We start from the raw sequence: 22,041 nt of genomic DNA, 5'->3' as shown, positions 1-22,041 counted from the left end.
GTGATAGATATGCAGAGGTTGCCTCAGACATGTTGGCTCACATTGCATCACGGGGAGATGCTGCATTCAGGGGCAACTACTGAATAAAACCAATCCCGGTGTCCACCTTGGTATGCAGAATATGAACTAATAACCTCGGGGGTTATTAAATGCAGGGAGTTTTACAAGATGCAGAGCTCAGTCCAGCAGTTATTGTGGTCATGTCACGGTTAACGAGCAGAACAGAATGGCCCCATAAACACCCACCCCTCAAAAGAAGAAGAAAAAAGGCTTCTAAGGGAGTAACCTTGAGAGGGGAATTTACATTATTATGACTGATGATGACTTCCCCGACGGGACCAAAGCAAACAGACTCAGGCCTATACATTGATATATGCGTGGGGTGATGGATGAGGTAGATACTTGCTTTTTTAAGGGCAGCGGGGACCCACCAACGGGATCAAGAGGATCATTTTATTTGACAGTTTCAGGGCTGTTTGTCTGTAAAACCTGCAAGAAACGTGCCTCGTTCTGCCAAAGCAGCTCTTGACTCACTCAAAGAATGTCACTTAAAAGCGTTCGTTTCCCACCGAGAACTAAATCCAACGCTTGTAATATATTTGAACATTTAACAGTTAATTAAAAAAACTTTATTAACTAACTTTAAGCTGCAATACTCAATGTTTTGTATATTTTTGAAAAAAGACGATTACATGAGGAGCGCCATGGCCTCACAATAAGAGGGTTCTGGGTTCTGTAATAAGTAAAGAAGACAAAAAAAAAACAGAAAAAAAGAAGAAGAAGGAGGGAATGAATGCGTTTGCAGGACTTTGGCAGAAAATGAAGACGTTTCCATGACAAAGTGTGTGAGATGGAGCGATAGCGATGGTGGACGGAGGCAGATGGAGCAGATGGAGCAGATGCTGCAACATTACCAGCAGTGTCTGGACTTGCTGGAACGGGGCAGCTGGCTTCCTCCAGGCTACTGCTCTCCCACCCGTCAGCAGACTGAATGTGGCCGGGATGCAGCTCCGTTATCGCCCCGCCTCGTTGGTATTGATGAACACACGCGTTCATACATTGGTTTCTCATAAAGATATATTTCCTCCTCGATCACATGTTGTGCCACAATTCAAAGTGGTTGGCATTCATCATCCCGCTGAAGGGCATGTAGGCTCTTGATTCATTAAGCTCCAAGGAATCTGAACGACTTCCCGTCGGACAACAAATACGTTACAGATTTGCTGAATGATTGTTAAATGAGATATTACGAAAAAGAAAAAACGACTATTAGTGCCTCAACAACTTCAAGAGTCAAATCAATGCAAATGGTTGAAACGGTAAACAAATATTTCGGTCCCAATTACTGTGACGGAAGTATTGTACTCAAGTACGGTCCGTGTAAGTTATGAACATTTTACTCGAAAAAACGAAAAAGTTTGAAACCAAAAAAACGAAAAAGCAGAAAAGCACTAACAGACGTTTTTTTTTTTTTTTTTGTCTGAATCCAAAAACAAAGATACGAGGGAACCAAACTCAAATAACGAGCCGATTGTGGTTTTTGCAGAGAGACGCACGAGGCAGGCGACCCAGAAGTACAGTATGTCAAAATAAAAGCCACGGCAATAGAAGGATTGTATGCAAGGAATATCGTTTAATCAAAGGGCAGATCCAAAGTGTGTGAGGCCCAATCCAAATGTCCCCTTCAGGCTGTAGCGGCTGTATACAAAAATTGTAATAATAATATTAATTATATTTATAAATTATACAAATTGTCAATATTTGTGTTTGGGAGATATGGAATATACACAGTAATATCTGTGCAAAATATATGCTTTTCCTGCACTTCCTGCACGTCCTCTCCGCCTGTCTGCATGTCTCAGCTGAGCTGGGGCCAAATCGTTTTGGCCCAGAAGAGGCGGGTCTAAGAAGCAGTTTAGCCTATTACTGATCAAAGATATGAATGATTGATATACAATTTAGCCAATCAGCGTCCTAAAATAAGTTAAATTTTGGGCCAAAGTCGTCTGGCTTCTCTACCCGACCCGGTCAAATCAACGGGGACCGATCCAGCATAGACAGTTACGGGAGTAAAGGACACAAAGCACTTGTTGTAAGAATTAATAAAACATGAGAACACCGGGACACACATGATAACTCCTCAAGCAGCCATATTGAGCAAAGTGAACGTCACTACCAGCTGGACCACGGACACAGGTTGAGGTGAAGAAACACAAAGAGGAGGTGGATCAAAACAGGCTCACTTTAACCCTACAAGGTTCATAGGGCCATCTTAATATATAAGCATGTTCTATCAGATTTTATATATATATATGTGATTTATACTATACAATATTTATATGTTATTATAATATATTTATGATATTTATATTGTATATTTACATTAGATGGTATTTATATATCATATTATACTGAATATTATTATATGACATGTATTAATATACTGAATTGTATGAATAAGATGTCCTTATTATGTCAGTGTTGGAATAAATGTTAAATATTTAACTACAAAATAGAAATGCGTGTACTTTTTTGCATTGTATCACACTGGGATGTTTAATGAAATTGATTGGATAGCCCTACCAAAATAAAATTACACCAACCGCCGTTTTAACGCTCGACACGCCCCCTCATTGTTCATCAGTTATTTGATTGGACGCTGCAGCATGATCTGACTGATCACTCGAGCGAAGAGGATCACAGATTAAACTCAAGTATATTATCTGATTAACCATCTGGTTAAAATATATGTTGCACATTAAAAGTCTGAACAATAAAAGGACCACAAATAAATTTCTTCATTTATAAAAAGATTAGTCTTTTCTTTATCTGCTATTTCCTCAATAACTTGTTATGGATACAATTAAAGTCAGAGAGAGGAAACACTTTACATAATTCATTATCATTCCATTCATTCACGTGAGGCTGATTGTTCGTGTTTTATTACATTATCTTGTATCAAATATACATATTTTTATATTACAACAAAACAGGCATACATTTTGAATTATTTTTGTTTATTTCTATTTATTTATTTGTATACCAAATATATATTTTATTTGATCAAATATACATTTGTTATATAAAATATATTGCATCAGTACACAATGCTCCTGCTTCCTGGTCTCGTCTTGGCTCTCTTCTTTGACTTCAGGTTCAGTTTGAAGGCCCTGACCGACCTCAGCTCGAGGTTGGTGGAGGCCTGTTTTTCTTTCAGGTCTCTGAAATGGGTCTTCTCTTTCTCAGAAGTGTTGTCCTTCAGGGCCCTGATCTTTTCTTCCAGACTTTTCTTCCTGTTTTTCTCCCGGAGGAGCTTATTTGTCTCCACTTGTTTCTGGAGAGAGTCGGTTTCGGTCACCTGTCTCTGCTGTTCGGAGGTAAGCGGCTTCACCTTCTCCTCCTGGCAGCAGCTGAGGGTTTCAGCTCTTCCTCCTCCTGGTCCTTGAGTTCTGCTCGTAGGCCCTGACTGACCTCCTCCTCAGACTTGAGCTTAGGGACCTGCTCCTGGTTCTGGATCTTTCAGGTCCTCCAAGTCTTGGAATGGAAACAGAGAAATAACATTTAGTAGTAGTATTAAAGTAGTAGTATTAAAGTAGTGTATTGTATTAGATTGTGTATTATCAATTATTAATTAGTTCTGGATTTATTTTAAAGGGCAACACTCACAGCACTCTTGAGATGCAAAGCAATACATAATTATCTAGGTTATTGATAAACACATCAATAACCTAGATAATTATTAAAGACACAGGTAAATAGAACTACATGTATGGTTTACATACTGCCATCTACTGGTATAAAGGGGAAACGCCTTTACTCTGCATCTCCTCATCCAGGCTCAAGAAACAGCACAACACGGTGAAACATAAGCATTCCGCTAGGTGCTACTAAATCCAACACAGCATCCCTTTAAGCAACCAACAGTATCTAACAGTTAAATCAGCTCTGGGTTAATAATAATAGTCCAGTACGACAATCATGTAAGATAATTGCAATAATTTTCAAGTAAACCAGATTTCACTAGAGAGCTGCGCTCACTAAATGCGGGGCTACTTGTGGTTCCTAGAGTCCTAAAAAGTAGGATGGGAGCCAGAGCCTTCAGTTATCAAGCTCCTCTTTTATGGAACCAGCTTCCACTTTCAGTCCGGGAGGCAGACACAGTCACCTTATTTAGGAATAGACTAGGGCCTAAGAGTTGTTCCTGATCCGATGTGAGGTCAAAGGTCAGGGATGTCGTATGTGTACAGATTGTAAAGCCCTCTGAGGCAAATTTGTAATTTGTGATATTGGGCTATACAAAATAAACTGAATTGAATTGAATTTCTCCCCCAGGCAAAAACAAATAAAATGTGCAAATGAACTTATATCTGTGCAAAAAATAACTAATATTTGGCAAAAATAAATAGCCTGTTGTGGCTGCAATTAACCTGTTTTGTATCCACACAAACATTTGTGTGGATACATTTTATCCGTATTAGTGGATGCAATGAGCCGGCTTTCCACAGCAAATCTTTTTTAAATGGGGTTTGCAGGCCTGATACGGCCACTCTCAATTCATGCTCAATGTTGAGTTACATCTGTATTCTGTTCTGTAACGGCCGATCTAATGGAGGTAGGCCAGTCGCCGAGAATCTTAGCCCTCGAGCAAGCGGAACCTGTTAGCGGCGTTAAGTAAATATGTACACAAAGATACAGGTATTTCAACATGTATTTATTAAAGACTTAGTTTTATGTCCGTGTACTTCATACTTTTGTTATATGTTAAGTTGTCAATAAAGGTATTGAAATAAAGATAATCAGCATTTCCCGCTGCGCTCCACCTGTAATACCACTGCACCCCACTAGAGGGGCGCAGTGGTATTACAGGTGGTACAGTCCCACTGGTTGAGAAATACTGGTTGAGGATGTAAATACAACTGAAACTGGAAACTCAGCATGTCTTCATTATGGGCTGTTCAGGGTGGATGCATCATTAAGTTAGGGCTACAAGGAATAGCAGAACAAACTACTAATATATAATAATAATAATAATAATAATAATAATAGCACCAAAAATGCATCTACATGCATCAAATTTGCTTGAATTTTTTGTGACTCTCCTCTTTTATTAACTTTCTGCAGAATATGTGACAAACATGGACAGAGCGTGTGACAAGCGGTCGACACAAGATCTCACATCAAAGACTCGTCTTAACCCCTTCGCTGGACAACAGAAAGCCTCTTCCAAATCTTGACTGAGTGGGACGTCCCACAATGCCCCTGATCGTGTTGCCCACCTCCCAGCTGCTACGGGCGCGCGTAGCCGCCCTGCTGTTCAGCGTGGCGGCACACGGGGCCTCGCTGTACCACGGGGGGCATGGCCGACTGGACGCCGCCCCCCTCTCCGCCTCCGTCATCTTCCCACTCTTTTTCCTCAAGGACCAACCAGCGCTTCCTCTGAGAGGTCCACGACCATCGCAGCGCCGCCACCGTCTTGTCCTGCCTGGCGGCGGTGGCCTACATGGGGGAGGTGAGCCTGACCAAAGCGAGGCCAGCAGAGGTGGCAAGTTGCACGGCAACCCCGTGTCGTACGACCACCGCGCCGCTCTCAAAGTGGTGCATGACGGTGTACTGCATCATCTTCATCCTCTCCATGGCTGTGGTGGTTACTTGGCGGCGACCATCATCACCGTGCCCACTGCCCTCAACCTCCTGCTTTACCTCGCCGACCAGCGCCTGAGAGGAGAAGAGATGACGGAGGGGAGACACATCGAGTGTTGGAGCTCACAAATAAAGATGCTCAGAGGCTGAACGGCTTTGCAGCTTGTTTCTGACCAAAATAAAGCAAACAATATCATCATAACTCACCTCCAGTGTTTGTATGCATGTTCTAAACACAAGTATAACGTGGACTATCACGAATTGGGCCGCACGGCCATGACAACAAAGGGGGATACACACAAGTAGTAGTTAACAGAAAGGGTTTTATTTAACTTAGGTAGCATAAACAGTGGTGTGTGTGTGTGTGTGTGTGTGTGTGTGTGTGTGTGTGTGTGTGTGTGTGTGTGTGTGTGTGTGTGTGTGTGTGTGTGTGTGTGTGTGTGTGTGTGTGTGTGTGTGTGTGTGTGTGTGTGTGTGTGTGTGTGTGTGTGTGTGTGTGTGTGTGTGTGTGTGTGTGTCAAATTCAATGAAACCATAAGTAAAGAGGTCACAATAAAACACGGTGTACTACATGGTGCACATTTGCATCATTTCAAATGTTGATTGTGAAAAGAAAAGTTTTTTTTTTTTTACAGTATTGAAGCATCTGAAATGAGCAAATAAAGTGTTTTTCTTAACGCAGCGCTGCAGACTTTGTTACTGCGTTAAAATGAGACGAGGTGTCGGAGACAAAAGGAGAAACATTATCGCGGGCGGGTTTTGGAGATTCAGGGAACTGTCATTCTGCAATTTCCCTTTTTATTGCTATTTTAAACCAACAAAAGAGAGACGACATTCTGAATCACAAGATGTGGCCCTTCATCCGAGAAGGATGTTTGCTTCAATTACAGATGAAACAACCTCTTGTGGTCAGGAATATGTAATTAGGTTATAGCTGCGCCTGGTGACGTTGTTTCTAAAAATAAGGGAAAAGCAGTCCCACTGAGTTTAAATCAAAATAGGGGGGTCCTGATGGGAGGACGGCCCAGAGGCTCCTCCCACTCCCCTCTCGCCCATCTGGGTCTGATGAGGTGGACGAAGTGGAATAAGAGATTTACAGCTGAACTACTTCTTGTTTGACACAATATGTGATTATTGTTTTAATTGACAGTTTCTGCTGTAGGATTAAGGCACCCAACCAAACTGGATGTCAGTTATTTCATATGAGAGGGCATCCCATCGTGGACTGGGAGGAAGGAATGTGGTCGAGCTACTGTGTGACAGGCGTGTCAAGGTAAAGAAAATAATGAAAATACTTCAACAACAAGACAAAGATACATTCACATTCAGTCTGGTCCGACCAACTGTGGCTCAATCGTTAATTCCCTTTTGACAACATGGACGTGAGTTCATTTCTTTCATATTGATGGACAGTGATTGATTCTGATACAAGAGATTAGATGCATACAGTGTTTTTGATGCTTGTGGGCCTCTTATTATGTTACATACGTCATTCTCTTATTACAATAATGCAGCTGTCTTATAAGTAAAGTACCAACTGCTTACAGAAATACATGCACAGCAATTGACAACAATATATATTATGCACACAGGTATGTGCCTGTGAAAAAAAGGTGAAATACCATACGTTGTAAATGTAACACAGCACCTCACTGTTTCAGTCCCATGTGGAAGACGTGCACTCTGCAGTGGGTTTTACTATGCAAGGTTCATTTATCCTCATGTAATATCCGGTTCTCTTATTATTGAACGGTCAACGGTTCACGAGGCCTTTTTTTGCCAGAAAAGCACAGGTGGTACTGATGACACTAGTCCAGTGTCCGCATGCACAACACAGGGCCCTGAAATCAAAGCAGCTAAATGGAATCCAGCCTCATTCATTTCCTCATTTACACAACGTGACAAGTGAAAAAGGCCTTTTGGAGCTGCTTCCTGTCACCTCCTCGACCTCAGCACCGAGCTCCCCGGGCACTCCTCCAGAGGGCTGGCCCTCCGATGGATGAGACCGACCGACCGGTAAACAAAGTTTAATTTATAATTTTACAATATCATGGCTTTGGCAGCTATTGGTTGGGAGATCTGGTTATTTTGCTACTGTATTGTATCCATCTATTAATTAATGTATTTATTTATGTACTGTATTTTCTTTTCAGAACAAAACACAGCTGGCCATACTGTCCTCACAATATGAGGAGTTTGGTGTCTTGTACCCAACAATGAGCCTGTTGGCGGCCATTGCCCTGACAGCAGTGTAAACTTCTCCACCATAAACAGGGTAATACATCATTTCCACAATGGGATTTGCTGCTTTTAGCTATCACTATTTTAAGCTATCGGCTATCATTTTTAAAGTATAGAGTTCATGTATTTGCAGGTCAAGACAAACATCCGCAACAGGCTGCAAGGAGACCATCTTGCAGCCTGTTGCGAATCTCAATAAATGGGCCAGACGTTTCTGACTTCCCAAAACGAGAGGCTCTGGAAATGTTCTTTCAAAAGCCAAGAAAAAAATACACTGCAGTGACAAAACGTGCACTTTGTGGTTGTCATTAAAAGAAATTAACACCAAGTTTCCTTTAAGTGTTTGTGTTGGTTGGTCGTTTCCCCAATCTGAAACACAGGTAGCAGCACGAATCTCTGCCTGTCTGACTGACATCTTTCAGTGGATGTCTGCAAACCTCCTGAAAATGAACCCGGACAAGACTGAACTTCTCCTCCTTCCAGGAAAAGGCTCTCCCACCCACGACCTAACTATTACCTTCAACAACTCAGTGTTGGCCCCGCCCCCGACCACCATGAACCTCGGTGTGACACTCGACAGTCAACTCTCCCTGACTGCCAACATCACCACAACAACACACTCCTGTAGGTACATGCTGTACAACATCAGGAGAATACGACCTCTTCTCACTCAGAAGGCGGCACAGGTTCTGGTCCAGGTCCTGGTCCAGGTTCTGGTCCAGGCTCTGGTCCAGGTTCTGGTCATCTCATGGCTAGACTACTGTAACTCCCTCCTGGCAGGTCTACCTGCTAATGTCATTCGACCTCTACAGCTCATCCAGAATGCAGCAGCTCGACTGGTCTTCAACCTCCTAAGTTTACCCACAATACTCCGCTCCATGGTCTAACCTCACATCCAGGACGTGGTCTAACCTCACATCCAGGACGTGGTCTAACCTTACATCCAGGACATGGTCTAACCTCACATCCAGGACATGGTCTAACCTCACATCCAGGACATGGTCTAACCTCACACCCAGGACATGGTCTAACCTCACACCCAGGACATGGTCTAACCTCACATCCAGGACATGGTCTAACCTTACATCCAGGACGTGGTCTAACCTTACATCCAGGACATGGTCTAACCTTACATCCAGGACGTGGTCTAACCTTACATCCAGGACATGGTCTAACCTTACATCCAGGACATGGTCTAACCTCACATCCAGGACATGGTCTAACCTTACATCCAGGACATGGTCTAACCTCACATCCAGGACATGGTCTAACCTTACATCCAGGACATGGTCTAACCTCACATCCAGGACATGGTCTAACCTCACATCCAGGACATGGTCTAACCTCACACCCAGGACATGGTCTAACCTCACATCCAGGACATGGTCTAACCTCACATCCAGGACGTGGTCTAACCTCACATCCAGGACGTGGTCTAACCTTACATCCAGGACATGGTCTAACCTCACATCCAGGACATGGTCTAACCTCACATCCAGGACATGGTCTAACCTCACATCCAGGACATGGTCTAACCTCACACCCAGGACATGGTCTAACCTCACACCCAGGACATGGTCTAACCTCACACCCAGGACATGGTCTAACCTCACATCCAGGACATGGTCTAACCTCACATCCAGGACATGGTCTAACCTCACATCCAGGACATGGTCTAACCTTACATCCAGGACATGGTCTAACCTCACATCCAGGACATGGTCTAACCTCACATCCAGGACATGGTCTAACCTTACATCCAGGACATGGTCTAACCTCACATCCAGGACATGGTCTAACCTTACATCCAGGACATGGTCTAACCTCACATCCAGGACATGGTCTAACCTCACACCCAGGACATGGTCTAACCTCACACTCCAGCTCGTTCACTTCGCTCGTCTTCTGCCAATCGGCTTGTAGCTCCTTCACTTCGAGCTAAACACTCAAAGTCACGACTGTTTGCTGTGCTGGCTCCTCATTGGTGGAACGAGCTCCCCATTGACATCAGAACAGGAAGTCTCTACAGACTAAAAACACATCTTTTTGACTATACCTTGAATAGGGAAGGTAGAGCCGTAGTAGCACTTTAGTAGCCCTTAAATGTCTCTTACTGATAGCACTTTGTAGTTTAACACTTTAGTATCACTTAAATGTATCTTACTGATAGTACTTTGTAGTTTAACTTTATTGAAGAAATTGTACTTTCTTGATTCTTGTTGTTCTGAGTTTGGACTCATGGTTTAATGCACTTATTGTAAGTCGCTTTGGATAAAAGCGTCAGCTAAATGACATGTAATGTGTCTGTCGGTTGGTCCCCCCTTCCCGAAGCTGTAAACATAGGACACACACACAGACAGATTCTGACCCTCAAGTCAAGAATGCAAATTTGAAAAGGTTGCTGTGGTGTCATGTTGACAATTTCATGGTTTAAAATAAATCAATCAAACTTTCATATGGTCTTTACAGGTTTTAATTTACCAACAGAACTTTACAGACTCTCCTTTATACAACTTAAAGTGGACATATGAACCTCACAGTGACCTTCTCCTCATCCACTCGCAGCCACTTCGAATGGGTAGTGCTGCGGGAATTCATGGATGACTTTCAGGGCTTCAGTGTAGAGTTCTAGGTCTGTGGGATGAGCAGACAGAACAGTTTAGAACCTCCACAGATGGCTGGTACCCCGTACGGCGAACAGTTTAGAACCTCCACAAATGGCCGGTTCCCCGTACGGAGAACAGTTTAGAACCTCCACAAATGGCCGGTTCCCCGTACGGAGAACAGTTTAGAACCTTCACAAATGGCCAGTTCCACGTACGGAGAACAGTTTAGAACCTCCACAGATGGCTGGTACCCCGTACGGCGAACAGTTTAGAACCTCCACAAATGGCCGGTTCCCCGTACGGAGAACAGTTTAGAACCTCCACAGGTGGCCGGTTCCCCATAAGGAGAACAGTTTAGAACCTCCACAGATGGCCGGTTCCCCGTACGGAGAACAGTTTAGAACCTCCACAGGTGGCCGGTTCCCTGTATGGAGTAACAAAGCAGACCTACCAAAGGGGATGCCCCTGTCCTCTCGCAGCAGGTTGTATGTGCTGGCCAATATAGCTCCTTTGTTGGACACCATGCCGATGACCTCCACAATACCGCTCAGCTCTTCTTCAAGCTGGGGAAAGACATTATACCATACCATTATTAATATGTTAAAAGATGGAGTAATAGTACTAAAGGCATATTCCTTTAACATACAGTGGAGGAAGAAATATTTAAAATATATACTTTTCTCTTTTAAATAGTTTTAAAAGTAGCAATGCCACACTGTAACTCTGTTACTGTAGCTTTCTGACAAGCGTGGCGCAGAGGAAGGAGCCATGACGTCAGAGATGGTTCCTACAGAACCTGCTTTAAGTTATTGGAAAATAATTTCAGGTTTAGACGCTTACGGCGAAAATTAGTCAAATAACTGCAGTGAGCAGCCATGTGATGAAGCTCAGCGACCGGACTCAGGAAGTGGAGTTACTCACAGGGTCGTTCAGCTCAACTGTTGCGATCTTCCCTTCTCCATCCGCGACAGTGAACGACTTCCCCGTCGGGTGAACCTGGCGGAGCCGGAGAGAAGCGCTCTGTATTAGCCTGTTTTTTAGCTAACTGTTCAAATAACATTCGCTCTAAACCTCACTCCAGCTATACTGACCTTCTCCACGCGCCCAACGAAGCAGACCGGTCTGCTTATGTACTGCGACAGCAGCGCGCAGGTTATTCTGGGTTTGGGGAGCTCCAGTATTCCGGCCATCTTTACGGGTTTTCTGTTTATGGCGTTGCTGAACTCAGTATAAAGCAGTATCGCGCGGGAAATATTTAGTTGAATACTTTTTATGTCACGTACAAGCTCTCGCGGGCGGGGTTTCTACATCCAAGTTGAAAAACCGCTAGGCTTGTAATACGGCAAACGCAGGGGTGAAAATCCAACGCCTCCACTTCTGTGTTCTGACATTCTGTTCCCCGGAAACAACACTCACGATGTCTGCTACATGTAGCCGACAGCGTCGTTTGTGCCGGAACGGTAAGCGGTGTTACAGTTTCTACACGAACACGGACGGTGTTACGGTCAATGACGTCAGCGCCATAACATAACACGGACGAGATTGCACGGTTAAAGTACCGACGGAAGAATAATTAGGTTATAACGTGTGGTCTACAATAGCTAGCGGGGGCCGTGCTGACCCGATAGGGACCGAATGAAACCGAACTTATTGAAACTAAAACACGAGCGAACTATGAACCGAAGTAATTTCTGCCTCTGAAAGTCAGGACGACAAGACACACCAAGTAAGACCGTCGTTACGTTGAGTTGATGCACCATGTTCATGGGTTTAGAATAAATACAGTATTACTGTCCCCGGCTGTGACGCTAGTTCGCTCAAAGCATCTCAGGAAGTGTCGGCAGAATGTTGAATACGCCTATAAATATAATCATACCTCGGCTATCTGACCTCTTCCCAACTATCCAATGGCACTTGAAGTCGATCACGTCTTGCCACCTCTCACAATGTCTTCTTTTAACTGAAGGGCCATCATGTTCAGCTTCCTTGGACTCCGGAAAGACTCCAAGAAGGCAGCACACGAGAAGGAAGCGGATGGAGGCTTTGTTATCGTTGGTGAGCAACGCAATCTATTCTAATCTCATATAAAAGAAACCGTTTGGTACACTATGTATGTCTTTTCAAATGTCCTATGCATCACCAAACAGCAGGAATGGGGGCAGTTTAGTCATCGGCCTCGGCGTGTTTCTGCTCAAAGAGTGGCTCCTCCTGACCCAGCAAAGTAATGCCTTTAAGTAGGACGTTGTTTGGTGTGGTATTCCCCTCATGGCGCTTGTACTGTGTAAGGAACGGCTCACTTGAAGATCTTTAATGAGGCACAGTGTCACAGTGAGAAGGTTAACGGAGCTCGGTGAATATATTTTCTTTTCCAGTTGATTCGAGGTGTAATGCTTCATGAATAGGAGCAAATACAGAGAATCAACATTCGGGTGGCCAACTTTGATGTGGTATTGCGCTCCAGTGCTATCCTCCACAGTGGGAGGAGCTCATGGAGATGATGAAGGGAAGAATACAAAAGGAAATACTGGCAGAGGAAGTTTGTGGTGGTGCCTCGTCTCATGATCATCCTTCACCGCGTGACCAAATCTGAAATATCACACATTAGGCAGTTTCCTCCGAGTGTGTGACTTTGTTTTGCAATCATTTTTCTGGAGCACGGATGTCATTCTTGACCTTGGAGACAATAGTTTGATCGAAGACGCCTTGGAGCAAAGATGTCCTGTCTCTGTGGTGTGAAGGTCATGCGGATAAAACATGTAGTTATAGTTGCATAATGTATTTTTGATTTTGATTCTGCTAACACATGATGTTTACACAGCAGTGTAAACATCATGTGACACAGATACAGGAAATGACTCAGTGGGCCGTCGTCTTTCTGAAATGCCCCTGGCTCGACTTTATGATCGTAACTCACGGTCCTCTTACTTGCATCTTGTGTTCCTCCTCATCAAGGTACGGCGCTCTTGAGATTCCATCATACACCAGCTCCTGTCATCACATGACAACAATGTGATACTTAGGTCACATGACAACAACTGAGCTAGCCCCATCATAACTGTGCAAGCTCCAGTTGTAGAGATGTACTTATAAATGACAACCCCTGAAATAAAATGTGATTGGCAGCTTGTTTATTCTGTTGTTCAGAATAGCCTTCCCATTGCGTAACAATGAATGTGTACAGAATTATTTCTATTTTAATATTTAGCTTAAACTTCCTTGTAGTTCCAACTGAATCCTCCAAACAGTTTTTACCTAAAATCCCAACGATCGACAGAAGCGTGCCGTGACATTTACCGCTAACCCTCGCCGTGGCTTTGACCGGAGGAGCCCACACAGATGGTCAGGAGCCACACGCTATTATGTTGGCCAAGGAGAACAAGTGTCAGAGCCAGGCGGCCCGTTTCGCCTCGATGCATCCAACTGAACATCTAGTCACGTCCTCCTATCGAAGACGACAGGTGCACCACTTGGCCAGGCCGGACCGAGCCCAAGTCTGTGGGAAGTCTCAGCAGGACGAGGCTGCTGGTCCGTTCTGCCTGACTAAAGCAGTCTCGTTTGAAATGAACAGTCTGTGGTGTTGAAAGAGTCACACTGCTTCAGAGCTTGAAGCTTTATAACATTATACCCCATGCTGCAGCTCTATGTTGTATTTTGAGTCTTGTGCTTAACAAGCACAGTGATATAGTCACATAGTAAAGACAGAGCGTCATAAAACCATTACAACCCATTTTAGACACGTATCCAGGATAATAAAACATGAATATGAGGCGGTAATAATAATAACAGAATACAACAAATAGGTCAAACTCTACGAATATATCTTTTGAATATGATTTAGAAATATGATATGGATAGCGCTACTCTATGGAAAGGACGGCTGCAAATTTATTTTGACTTGAAATTAATCTGCTGTCATTTCTCAATGAATTGGTTTAGTCTATTAAATGTGAGGTCATTTATTGTTGACACCGTAAACCATTCATTTAAGTCGTTAATAGGATTATTGTCGCTAATTTGGATTTGTTTTGACAAAAAGGACGTGTTCAGGTTTTCCCCCGTCTATCTGGTGCCCATGTGATGGTTCAGGACCACTAAAGGGATAGTTAGCATGGTTCAAAGTACGTTTGTGTCATCATTGTGTTATTACTGTAGATGAGGTTTGGAGAAACAGACCGGAGCAATGAGAAAGTTAGAACAAACATTCTCATACTACGGGTACTTTCTATTTAGAGTGTTTTTGAACAGGAAATGACACGTATCTACTGGTATCATCAACAGGCAGGCAGCTTCTAGGAGAGCATAGATACATTTGACTTTCAGTTCAGAAATCATTCTAAATATAGAATACACTTAGTATGAGATTGTTTTAGCTGTCTAAAGTACATCCACAGCATTACATTGTTTGTTATTCCAAACTGTATCTACAGTAGTAACACAATGACGATACCAACTCCCTTTAAACATGCTAACTATCCCTTTAATAGTCAAAGGGGGAATTGTAATACAATATGTATGTGTGTGTGTGTGTGTATATATATATATATCCTCTGTTGCTCTCCTGAAGGTTTCTTCCCTTTTTTCCCTGTGAAAGGTTATTTTTGGGGAGTTTTTCCTGATCCGATGTGAGGTCAAAGGTCAGGGATGTCGTATGTGTACAGATTGTAAAGCCCTCAGAGGATAATTTGTAATTTGTGATATTGGGCTATACAAAATAAACTGAATTGGAATTGAATTAACATGACAGTGTGTAGTGCCATCTAGTGGTGGCTCTTGTTACCGCAGTTTGGCCTTCAGGTAAGTTAAACACGTGAAAGACTCACTAGAGCTAGTTTATCCCTTCTGGGCCTCTGTAGAAACATGGTGAACTCCATGAAGATGACAGGTCATAAACGGCTCATTCTAAGCTCATGAAAACACATTGATTCTTAGTTTCAGGTGATTATACACTTAAGAAAACATACTTATTCATATTATATCGCATATATTATTGCTGTTGGGGATCTATGGGCACACAAGAGGGCTTTGGGGCGTGTTGAGTCCCAGAGGAAAAGCTCATCTCTTCCATGTGGAAGCTGCACACTAAGCTGAGACAATGACATCACTGTAAATGATGTCACTCTGGACAGAGTCAGGTTGGAGGAGGAGGGCGGGCGAAAGCATTAACTCTGTACATCCACTGACTCAGTGTTCCAGCCTCTTGACCAGAGAGATCTGATTCATTGGCTCCATGACAGCAGCTCACCACACTTCCTACTCGCAGGATAAAAGCAATTCTTTAGTTTGCTCCTTCTCAGCAGTCCTAATGCTCACTCAATAATCCATTATTGTGATCAGAAAAAGCTTTTGTACAGCAGCGCAAATACTCCCCCCTCATTGACCTGCTTTGTGTTCAAGAAGTGCAGACAGACAGCTGGGACTCCCAGTCCCCGGCTGTGTACAGCTGCTAACCGGGCGGTTATCTCCCATTCAGAAAAGAGTAGCCAATGAACCTGCATTCTCTCTACCAGCCAGCAGGTTGGCTACCAGGGCCAAATGTGGCGTCTCTATGGTTACTTCCTGTCACTGGTTGCAAAAACCAAACAAAATGGCAAACTCGAGGCTTGAAAACGTCAGTCCACAAACCAGTGGGTGACGTCACGGTGACTCCGTCCTCCTGGTGGGGGGTTGGCGAAACAAAATCATGAGTCATTGTCCTTGTTTCTACCACTTTGGATGTACTCCAATAAACAAACTAGCAAAGCGGACACAGACCCGGTTAGTGTCGAAGTCAACACACCGACGGCCAGCGTCTTGTTTCTTCTGATATTTCTATGACTGTACATTTAGATTGTGTGGACTCGGTGGTGGAGGTGAAATGATGCCCCCTTTGTCTTTATAGCAGGCTGCCATGATTTACACATGGCACCTTCAATACTGTACACGTTGTGAATAACTTGTTAATAAGCGACTTTCTGCTGCAGGAGAGACGGTGGAGGAGCAGAAGAGGAAGATGCAGACCGTGAACATCGCGCAGCCATCGACCAACGTCATCGTGCAGCCGTTTAGGGTGAGCGTGTTGAGGTTTTCACTCCCCCCGCGGCTCTGTACTCGGCTTGGTGGAGCTCCTGAATCGGAGCAGGAGAGCCTCGTTTGGCTGTGAGCATCACCAGCTGGCCTCGTCCTGCATGGTTCAGTCTGCTGCAGCGATGTAAACCAGCGTCCATATGGCACCCGGGAACGGCACTCTGGTTCTTCAATCACATGGTGCTACAGGAAGCCTGAGAACCTCACTCCAAAGCGTGCACAGTCAACAGACGCACACGCACACACACACACACACACACAACGACGTTGCCACCATGACACCGTGACAGTAACACCTACTATCCCACAGAAGCGGGTTAGAAATGTGCAGTTGCTTCTAAAGGCTACAGCCTGTGCGCAGCGGTGCATCGACGCTGTACAACTACTCGGCCAATCACTGGTAGAACTGTCCACGAAGGTACCGTCATGTACCATGGAGATCGAACCAGCACTTGTTTCAAATAATTCAGTAGAGCTGAATCAAAGAGTGAATCATAAGACTGTTTTGACCATGGATCGAGGTCCCGTGGTAGATGTGGGGACCTTTAAGGAAAGGTATTTTAGTTTTGGACTGTTGGTTGGACAAAACATTTGAAAATATCGCTTTAGGCTCTGGCAAAGTATAATGGCAATTTCTTTTCCATTTTATAAATATCTTTATGGACAGAATTATAAATCGGTTGATAAAGAAAATAATGAGCATATTTGTTAGTTTTTACTTAAATATCTCTACATTCACTGCAGGGTGAATTTTCCTGGTGGATTGGAGCCAGATAATAACATTAAACCAATCAGGGGAATGGATGCTTATTTTCTTTATTTTGTCTTTCATAAAGACATGCAGGAAAATATGACCAAAAGGATTGCTGTTTACATAGTTACTGTCTCCTTACAACAAACATCCCGATCATTCCCAGGTGTAGCGTCTTTATTTGGTGCTTTGTTTCATAAAACTGATCTGGGACCGCCCCGCGCTCCAAAGGAAGCCTCTGCCTCGTAATTGCGGAGGAATATGCATTTCCTGTAACAACATCTTCTCTGCATTTAGTCTCACATTTGCCTCTAATTACATGCCAAAGCACAAAAACAAAGTCTCAGATCTGCCACTCTGGAGGATTCTCTCTCCTCTGAAGGCCGAGTGTGTAAACCTCCCCCACACGAGTCCAACTGGTCAAGCAACCTGGCACCATTTGGAGCCGCGCTGTTGCAGCACCGTCTCTCGGTTTGAAGACATGTCGTGTATCTTCGTGCTCGGTGGGCTTTTAGATAAGCGTCTGTAACGTCCTTCACACTGCAGCACGGTAACGTTTGGATGAGGGGAAGCAGGAGGGTATGACCGCACACCTTAGTGTTCACTCCTCCACATTCAGTGCATGGCTGCCTGCTCAAAAGTCTCAATAGCGGAATAAACACGATTCCACAGAAAGTCTCTGCTCATGGAAAAACCACCTCCATGTGCCTCATTCCAGAACGCTACCAACAGTCTCTCATTTCATGACGGCACTGAGGCTTTGTTTTTCAGCAACATGCTGAATTAGGAACAGCATGTTGGAATGTGCATCTTAGTGCAGCACAGTACGCAAACAATAAATAAACTGAAACATGAGGACAGAATATCACATTCCAAGGGCGGCGTGTGTAATCATAACCTGTCTCTGCTCACTCGCACGTGGGACCGCCATTACTATTATTATCATTATTATTATGTAGCACCAATAGTCAACCTAAAATATCGTCGCTATATCGATATCGAAGTGTTTGGTCAAAGATATCTTGACATTTGAGTGACATCCAGCTCTATTTAAAGCCTTCTGTTGACGTACCACAATGCAATGCACCGTGTAAAACCAATTGGGGATGGTGGTTCGTCAGGTTGAGGATAGCAGGAAATGTTTGGGAGAGTATTGAGTCGTACAAAGCGCTCTCTCTCTGTGTGTGCGTGCTCGCCCTGAAGCTCTGGAGCCGCTGTGAAAGGAGACGATGAGCAAAGGTGCATCTGAAAGTACCATCTCAACTGAACACTGACTTTAGCTCCGTGTGTCTGTTTCCTCACAGCCACCCTATCCAGCTCCTGCTCAACCCGCCGGCACGAGGGACCCGGCGCCGCTGCCGAACACAGCGCCGGCCACCGAGACTCTCCCGGATCTCCTCGGGGACGTCCCCTTCACGCTCGCTCCCCATGTCCTGGCCGTGCAGGCGGGGCTCCCCCTCATCCCCGACGTGCTGCTGTCCCGGGACGTGAACTACAACCTGGCTAGCTTCCAGTACGACTTCACTTTAGAGAACTCTGTGCTTCACAGCGCCTAGTCTGTCAGAGTGCCGATGTCAGCGCTCTAGGGAACTCTGTCTGATGTCGGGTATTTGGGAGGTTCCGGCCCTGCAGCACACTGAACAAGTGCATGTGATTCTGTAGCATTAGGAACAAGTAGAAGCTTACACGAGACATACGATAGTTTGTGGAACTGTTATTCACTCGTATCCATTTTCATTGAAATCCAAAGACGCCACATTGGAAAGGAAGCGTCCAATGTGTGCAACTGATGACGGGAACACTTTAAAAGACCCGAGTGGACTTGTGGTGGTCTTGTTCCTCGTTGTGTGGCTCTCTGTTCGGCCTGCCGGTTACTTCTGTGTCCGATATGAGCCGGGCTATGAAGGGTGTATATTATACATACACACATGTTCCACTACAGACACGGTGCAGCGTGTCAACACAATGTCCTCTGACTCAGCGGGACACCTGCGCTTTATTGCTTTTTGGGTTTCTAGCAGTTCCGATGACCTTCGCACTCATCAAGGAATTTTCTGAGATCTGGGAACATTGCGACAAAAACAAATCAAAGGGGTAAAGCCAAAAATTGCGTTGGCCTAACCTGGTGACCTTGTTTTGCGACCCTTCTGATCATGTGAGTGGTAGAACCCGGACTCAGGCTTGGGTTCATGTGTGCTTATTTTCAAATCAGTTTTATTCAATGTTTCTCTCTCTAACTGTGCCGGTCTGCGTGGGTCTTTATTTGCAGGCGTAGTCGTCTCTGTCGTTGGGCTCCAGATCTTTGTTGGTGGGTCTTGAAGACCCGGGTACCAGCCTGGTCCAGGTCTCAGTTTTATGTCTCCTGACACTTTTTAGCGATGCCTCAGTTTTGCCAGATCTCAGCAAATACCTTTTACAGTCCGTTTATTACAGATATGAATGGTGGCCAGAACCACAATAACCAGGTTCTCTAAAATGTAAATAGTACTTTAAGTGATGGTTGATATGTTATTGCACAGAAGTTTAGTACTCGGACAACAAATGGCATTCATCATGGATGGAATTTACAGTAACACTACTTTTACTAACTCCAGCTCTTGTGTAATATTTTGATATGGTTAATTTTGCTCCCTGGATTTGGCCTTCCTTCTGATCCAGCATAATCTTCTGCCAGCTTTTTCCATCAGTCTTTGCTTTCTCGTGTTCACGGCACACATTTAGCAGTAGAATGCAGTAAAAGAAATATACATCCCACTAGTAATGCCCAGAGTTTGTACATGTTTTACTACCAGCATGTACTGTGCTCTGTCTATACCTAAGAGATGAAGCTGTATGACTACTGTTTACATAATCAATGAGTGGTGTCTATGAGGACTGTCTGACCTGATGCTGAAGAGTGGCCTGGTACTCCCTCTCTGCTGCTCTGAGTTTCTAGGCTTTTATTGTGAAACATCTGCTTACTGATAGTTACATAACATCAATTTGAAAAACGCAAAACTGAGTGGAGAAGATTGAAAATGATTGTATGAAACTAGTACGTATGTTGAAACTCAGAGTGAGTGTTAGAGTGAAGGGAATTGTAGTTCCAACATGTTTTCCAGCCAGGCTTTGTCGGCATACGGCCTCCTTTAGTTCTTCCTGGTTATTATTTGAGTCTCAGTTATTTGAATGTGATTTTTTTAACAGAAGGCTTTATTGCGGGTACACACTGTAAGCATAAGGGGGTTGGTGATTAGATTGATGTGTGTATCCTGATTTGAATCATGTAGTTGGCTCGATTGTCTCCGTTACCAGGGTGATTTTGGTTTGAGTTATTTTGCAAATAGCCCCAGAAATAAATATAGAATTTCTGCTGGGAAAAGGAAATGCATTTGCATAGACCTGATTGTACCCAGGAATTTACCAAATACTGTATTTGTAGCTCTTGATTGTCTGTACATAGTCAAATTTGGTCTCATCTAACCTGTTGTGCCTTTTTAATATACAGTATTTTAGAAGTAAGCATTCAGCCACCAGTTGACGCCCACTTAGATCGTCCTCCTAAACAATGTTATTATTAAAGTGTACATCTGTTGGCATTTACAAATAAAGTTTAAGAGCATTGTCTATTTTGTCTCTATCTATCTATCTATCTATCTATCTATCTATCTATATATATATATATATATATATATATATATATATATATATATATATATATATATATATATATATATATTTATTTAAAAATCTCATAATCTTGGGCTAAGTGTCTTGTCCACTGACACATCGTCCTGGACTGGAGTTCCCGGGGATCTCGCCACCGATACTCTAAACCAGCTAACTTGACTTGGGTGCTTGTTCTTGATACAGGATTAGATTTGGGACTCTCTTGACTCATCTCGGAATTATTTGCTGTAATTTGAGACTTTTGGGCCTTGACTTGGGACTTGTTGGTCTTGATGCTGGGACAAGTTCACCTTATGACCTTATGGCAGTGGTCACCAACCAATAGCAGGCCCTTGAAGTCACTCCTAAAACTTGACGCTAATTTCTTCACTTCTCTTCACCCATGACTGCATGCCTGTGTGTGGATCCAACTCCATCGTCAAATTTGCAGACGACACCACGGTGATCAGTCTCATCACCAACAACGATGAGACAGCCTACAGGGAAGAGGTACAGCTCCTAGGCCAAGTGATGTGCCGACAATAACCAGCTCCTTAACACCAGCAAAACTAAGGAGCTCATTGTGGACTTCAGGGGAGTGAAAAGAAGCATGCATGACCCCATCCACATCAACGGGATGGCCGTCAAGCGTGTCTCCAGCTTCAAGTTCCTGGGGATCCACATCTCGGAGGACCTGTCCTGGAACACCAACACCTCCAGCCTTGTCAAGAAAGCTCACCAGCGCCTCTTCTTTCTGAGGACACTGAGGAAGAATCACCTGTCTTCAGCCATCCTGGTGAATTTCTACCGCTGCGTGATCCATCTATCATGCGCTGTAGTCACTTTGATACAATCTGTTTGCACTCAAGTAAATATGCACTGAATATTTGCACTAGCAACCGTAGATAGTTTCCATTTATAGTAGTCTCCGTTTATATTCTGCACTATTTAATGTTAAATTCATCTGTATTGTATTTTATAATCTGTATACTGTTGTACTCTCTGTTGCACATTTCGTTGCTCTACTAGTACATGTGCAATGACAATAAAGTTGAATCTAATCTAATCTAATTTACATTGAGTAGAGCCTCC

At 43.8% G+C, this 22,041-nt stretch overlaps 2 protein-coding genes across 2 annotated transcripts; one reads left to right on the top strand and one right to left on the bottom strand.

Annotated features, from left to right (window-relative positions):
- Window positions 1-10,336: 10,336 nt before the first annotated feature.
- Window positions 10,337-11,831, bottom strand: rpa3 (replication protein A3). Its single transcript, XM_034545057.1, has 4 exons — window positions 11,579-11,831; window positions 11,409-11,483; window positions 10,939-11,050; window positions 10,337-10,515 (listed from the first exon to the last, which is right to left on the bottom strand). Exons 1-4 carry the CDS (start codon window positions 11,675-11,677, stop codon window positions 10,433-10,435), a joined length of 369 nt encoding a protein of 122 aa, XP_034400948.1. The 5' UTR covers window positions 11,678-11,831; the 3' UTR covers window positions 10,337-10,432.
- Window positions 11,832-11,937: 106 nt separating this feature from the next.
- Window positions 11,938-20,907, top strand: umad1 (UBAP1-MVB12-associated (UMA) domain containing 1). The gene is made up of 4 exons (XM_034545056.1): window positions 11,938-12,213; window positions 12,454-12,542; window positions 16,448-16,533; window positions 18,606-20,907. The coding sequence occupies exons 2-4, from the start codon at window positions 12,461-12,463 to the stop codon at window positions 18,855-18,857; spliced, it is 420 nt and encodes a 139-aa protein (XP_034400947.1). The 5' UTR covers window positions 11,938-12,213; window positions 12,454-12,460; the 3' UTR covers window positions 18,858-20,907.
- The last annotated feature ends 1,134 nt before the right edge of the window (window positions 20,908-22,041 follow it).

This window comes from Cyclopterus lumpus, chromosome 11 (genome assembly GCF_009769545.1).
Source record: "Cyclopterus lumpus isolate fCycLum1 chromosome 11, fCycLum1.pri, whole genome shotgun sequence".
NCBI lineage: Eukaryota > Metazoa > Chordata > Actinopteri > Perciformes > Cyclopteridae > Cyclopterus > Cyclopterus lumpus.
The sequence above is the reverse complement of the archived record's forward strand: the minus strand, read 5'-3'. Positions and strand labels throughout refer to the sequence as shown.

Coding starts and splice junctions, on each gene's coding strand:
- rpa3 (XM_034545057.1), bottom strand. CDS start 11,677: ATGGCCGGAATACTGGAGCTCCCCAAACCCAGAATAACCTGCGCGCTG. Junction 11,051..11,408: donor CAGTTGAGCTGAACGACCCT/GTGAGTAACTCC, acceptor GTCTTTCCCCAG/CTTGAAGAAGAGCTGAGCGG. Junction 10,516..10,938: donor GGACAGGGGCATCCCCTTTG/GTAGGTCTGCTT, acceptor CTCATCCCACAG/ACCTAGAACTCTACACTGAA.
- umad1 (XM_034545056.1), top strand. CDS start 12,461: ATGTTCAGCTTCCTTGGACTCCGGAAAGACTCCAAGAAGGCAGCACAC. Junction 12,543..16,447: donor TGGAGGCTTTGTTATCGTTG/GTGAGCAACGCA, acceptor TTTCTGCTGCAG/GAGAGACGGTGGAGGAGCAG. Junction 16,534..18,605: donor TCATCGTGCAGCCGTTTAGG/GTGAGCGTGTTG, acceptor GTTTCCTCACAG/CCACCCTATCCAGCTCCTGC.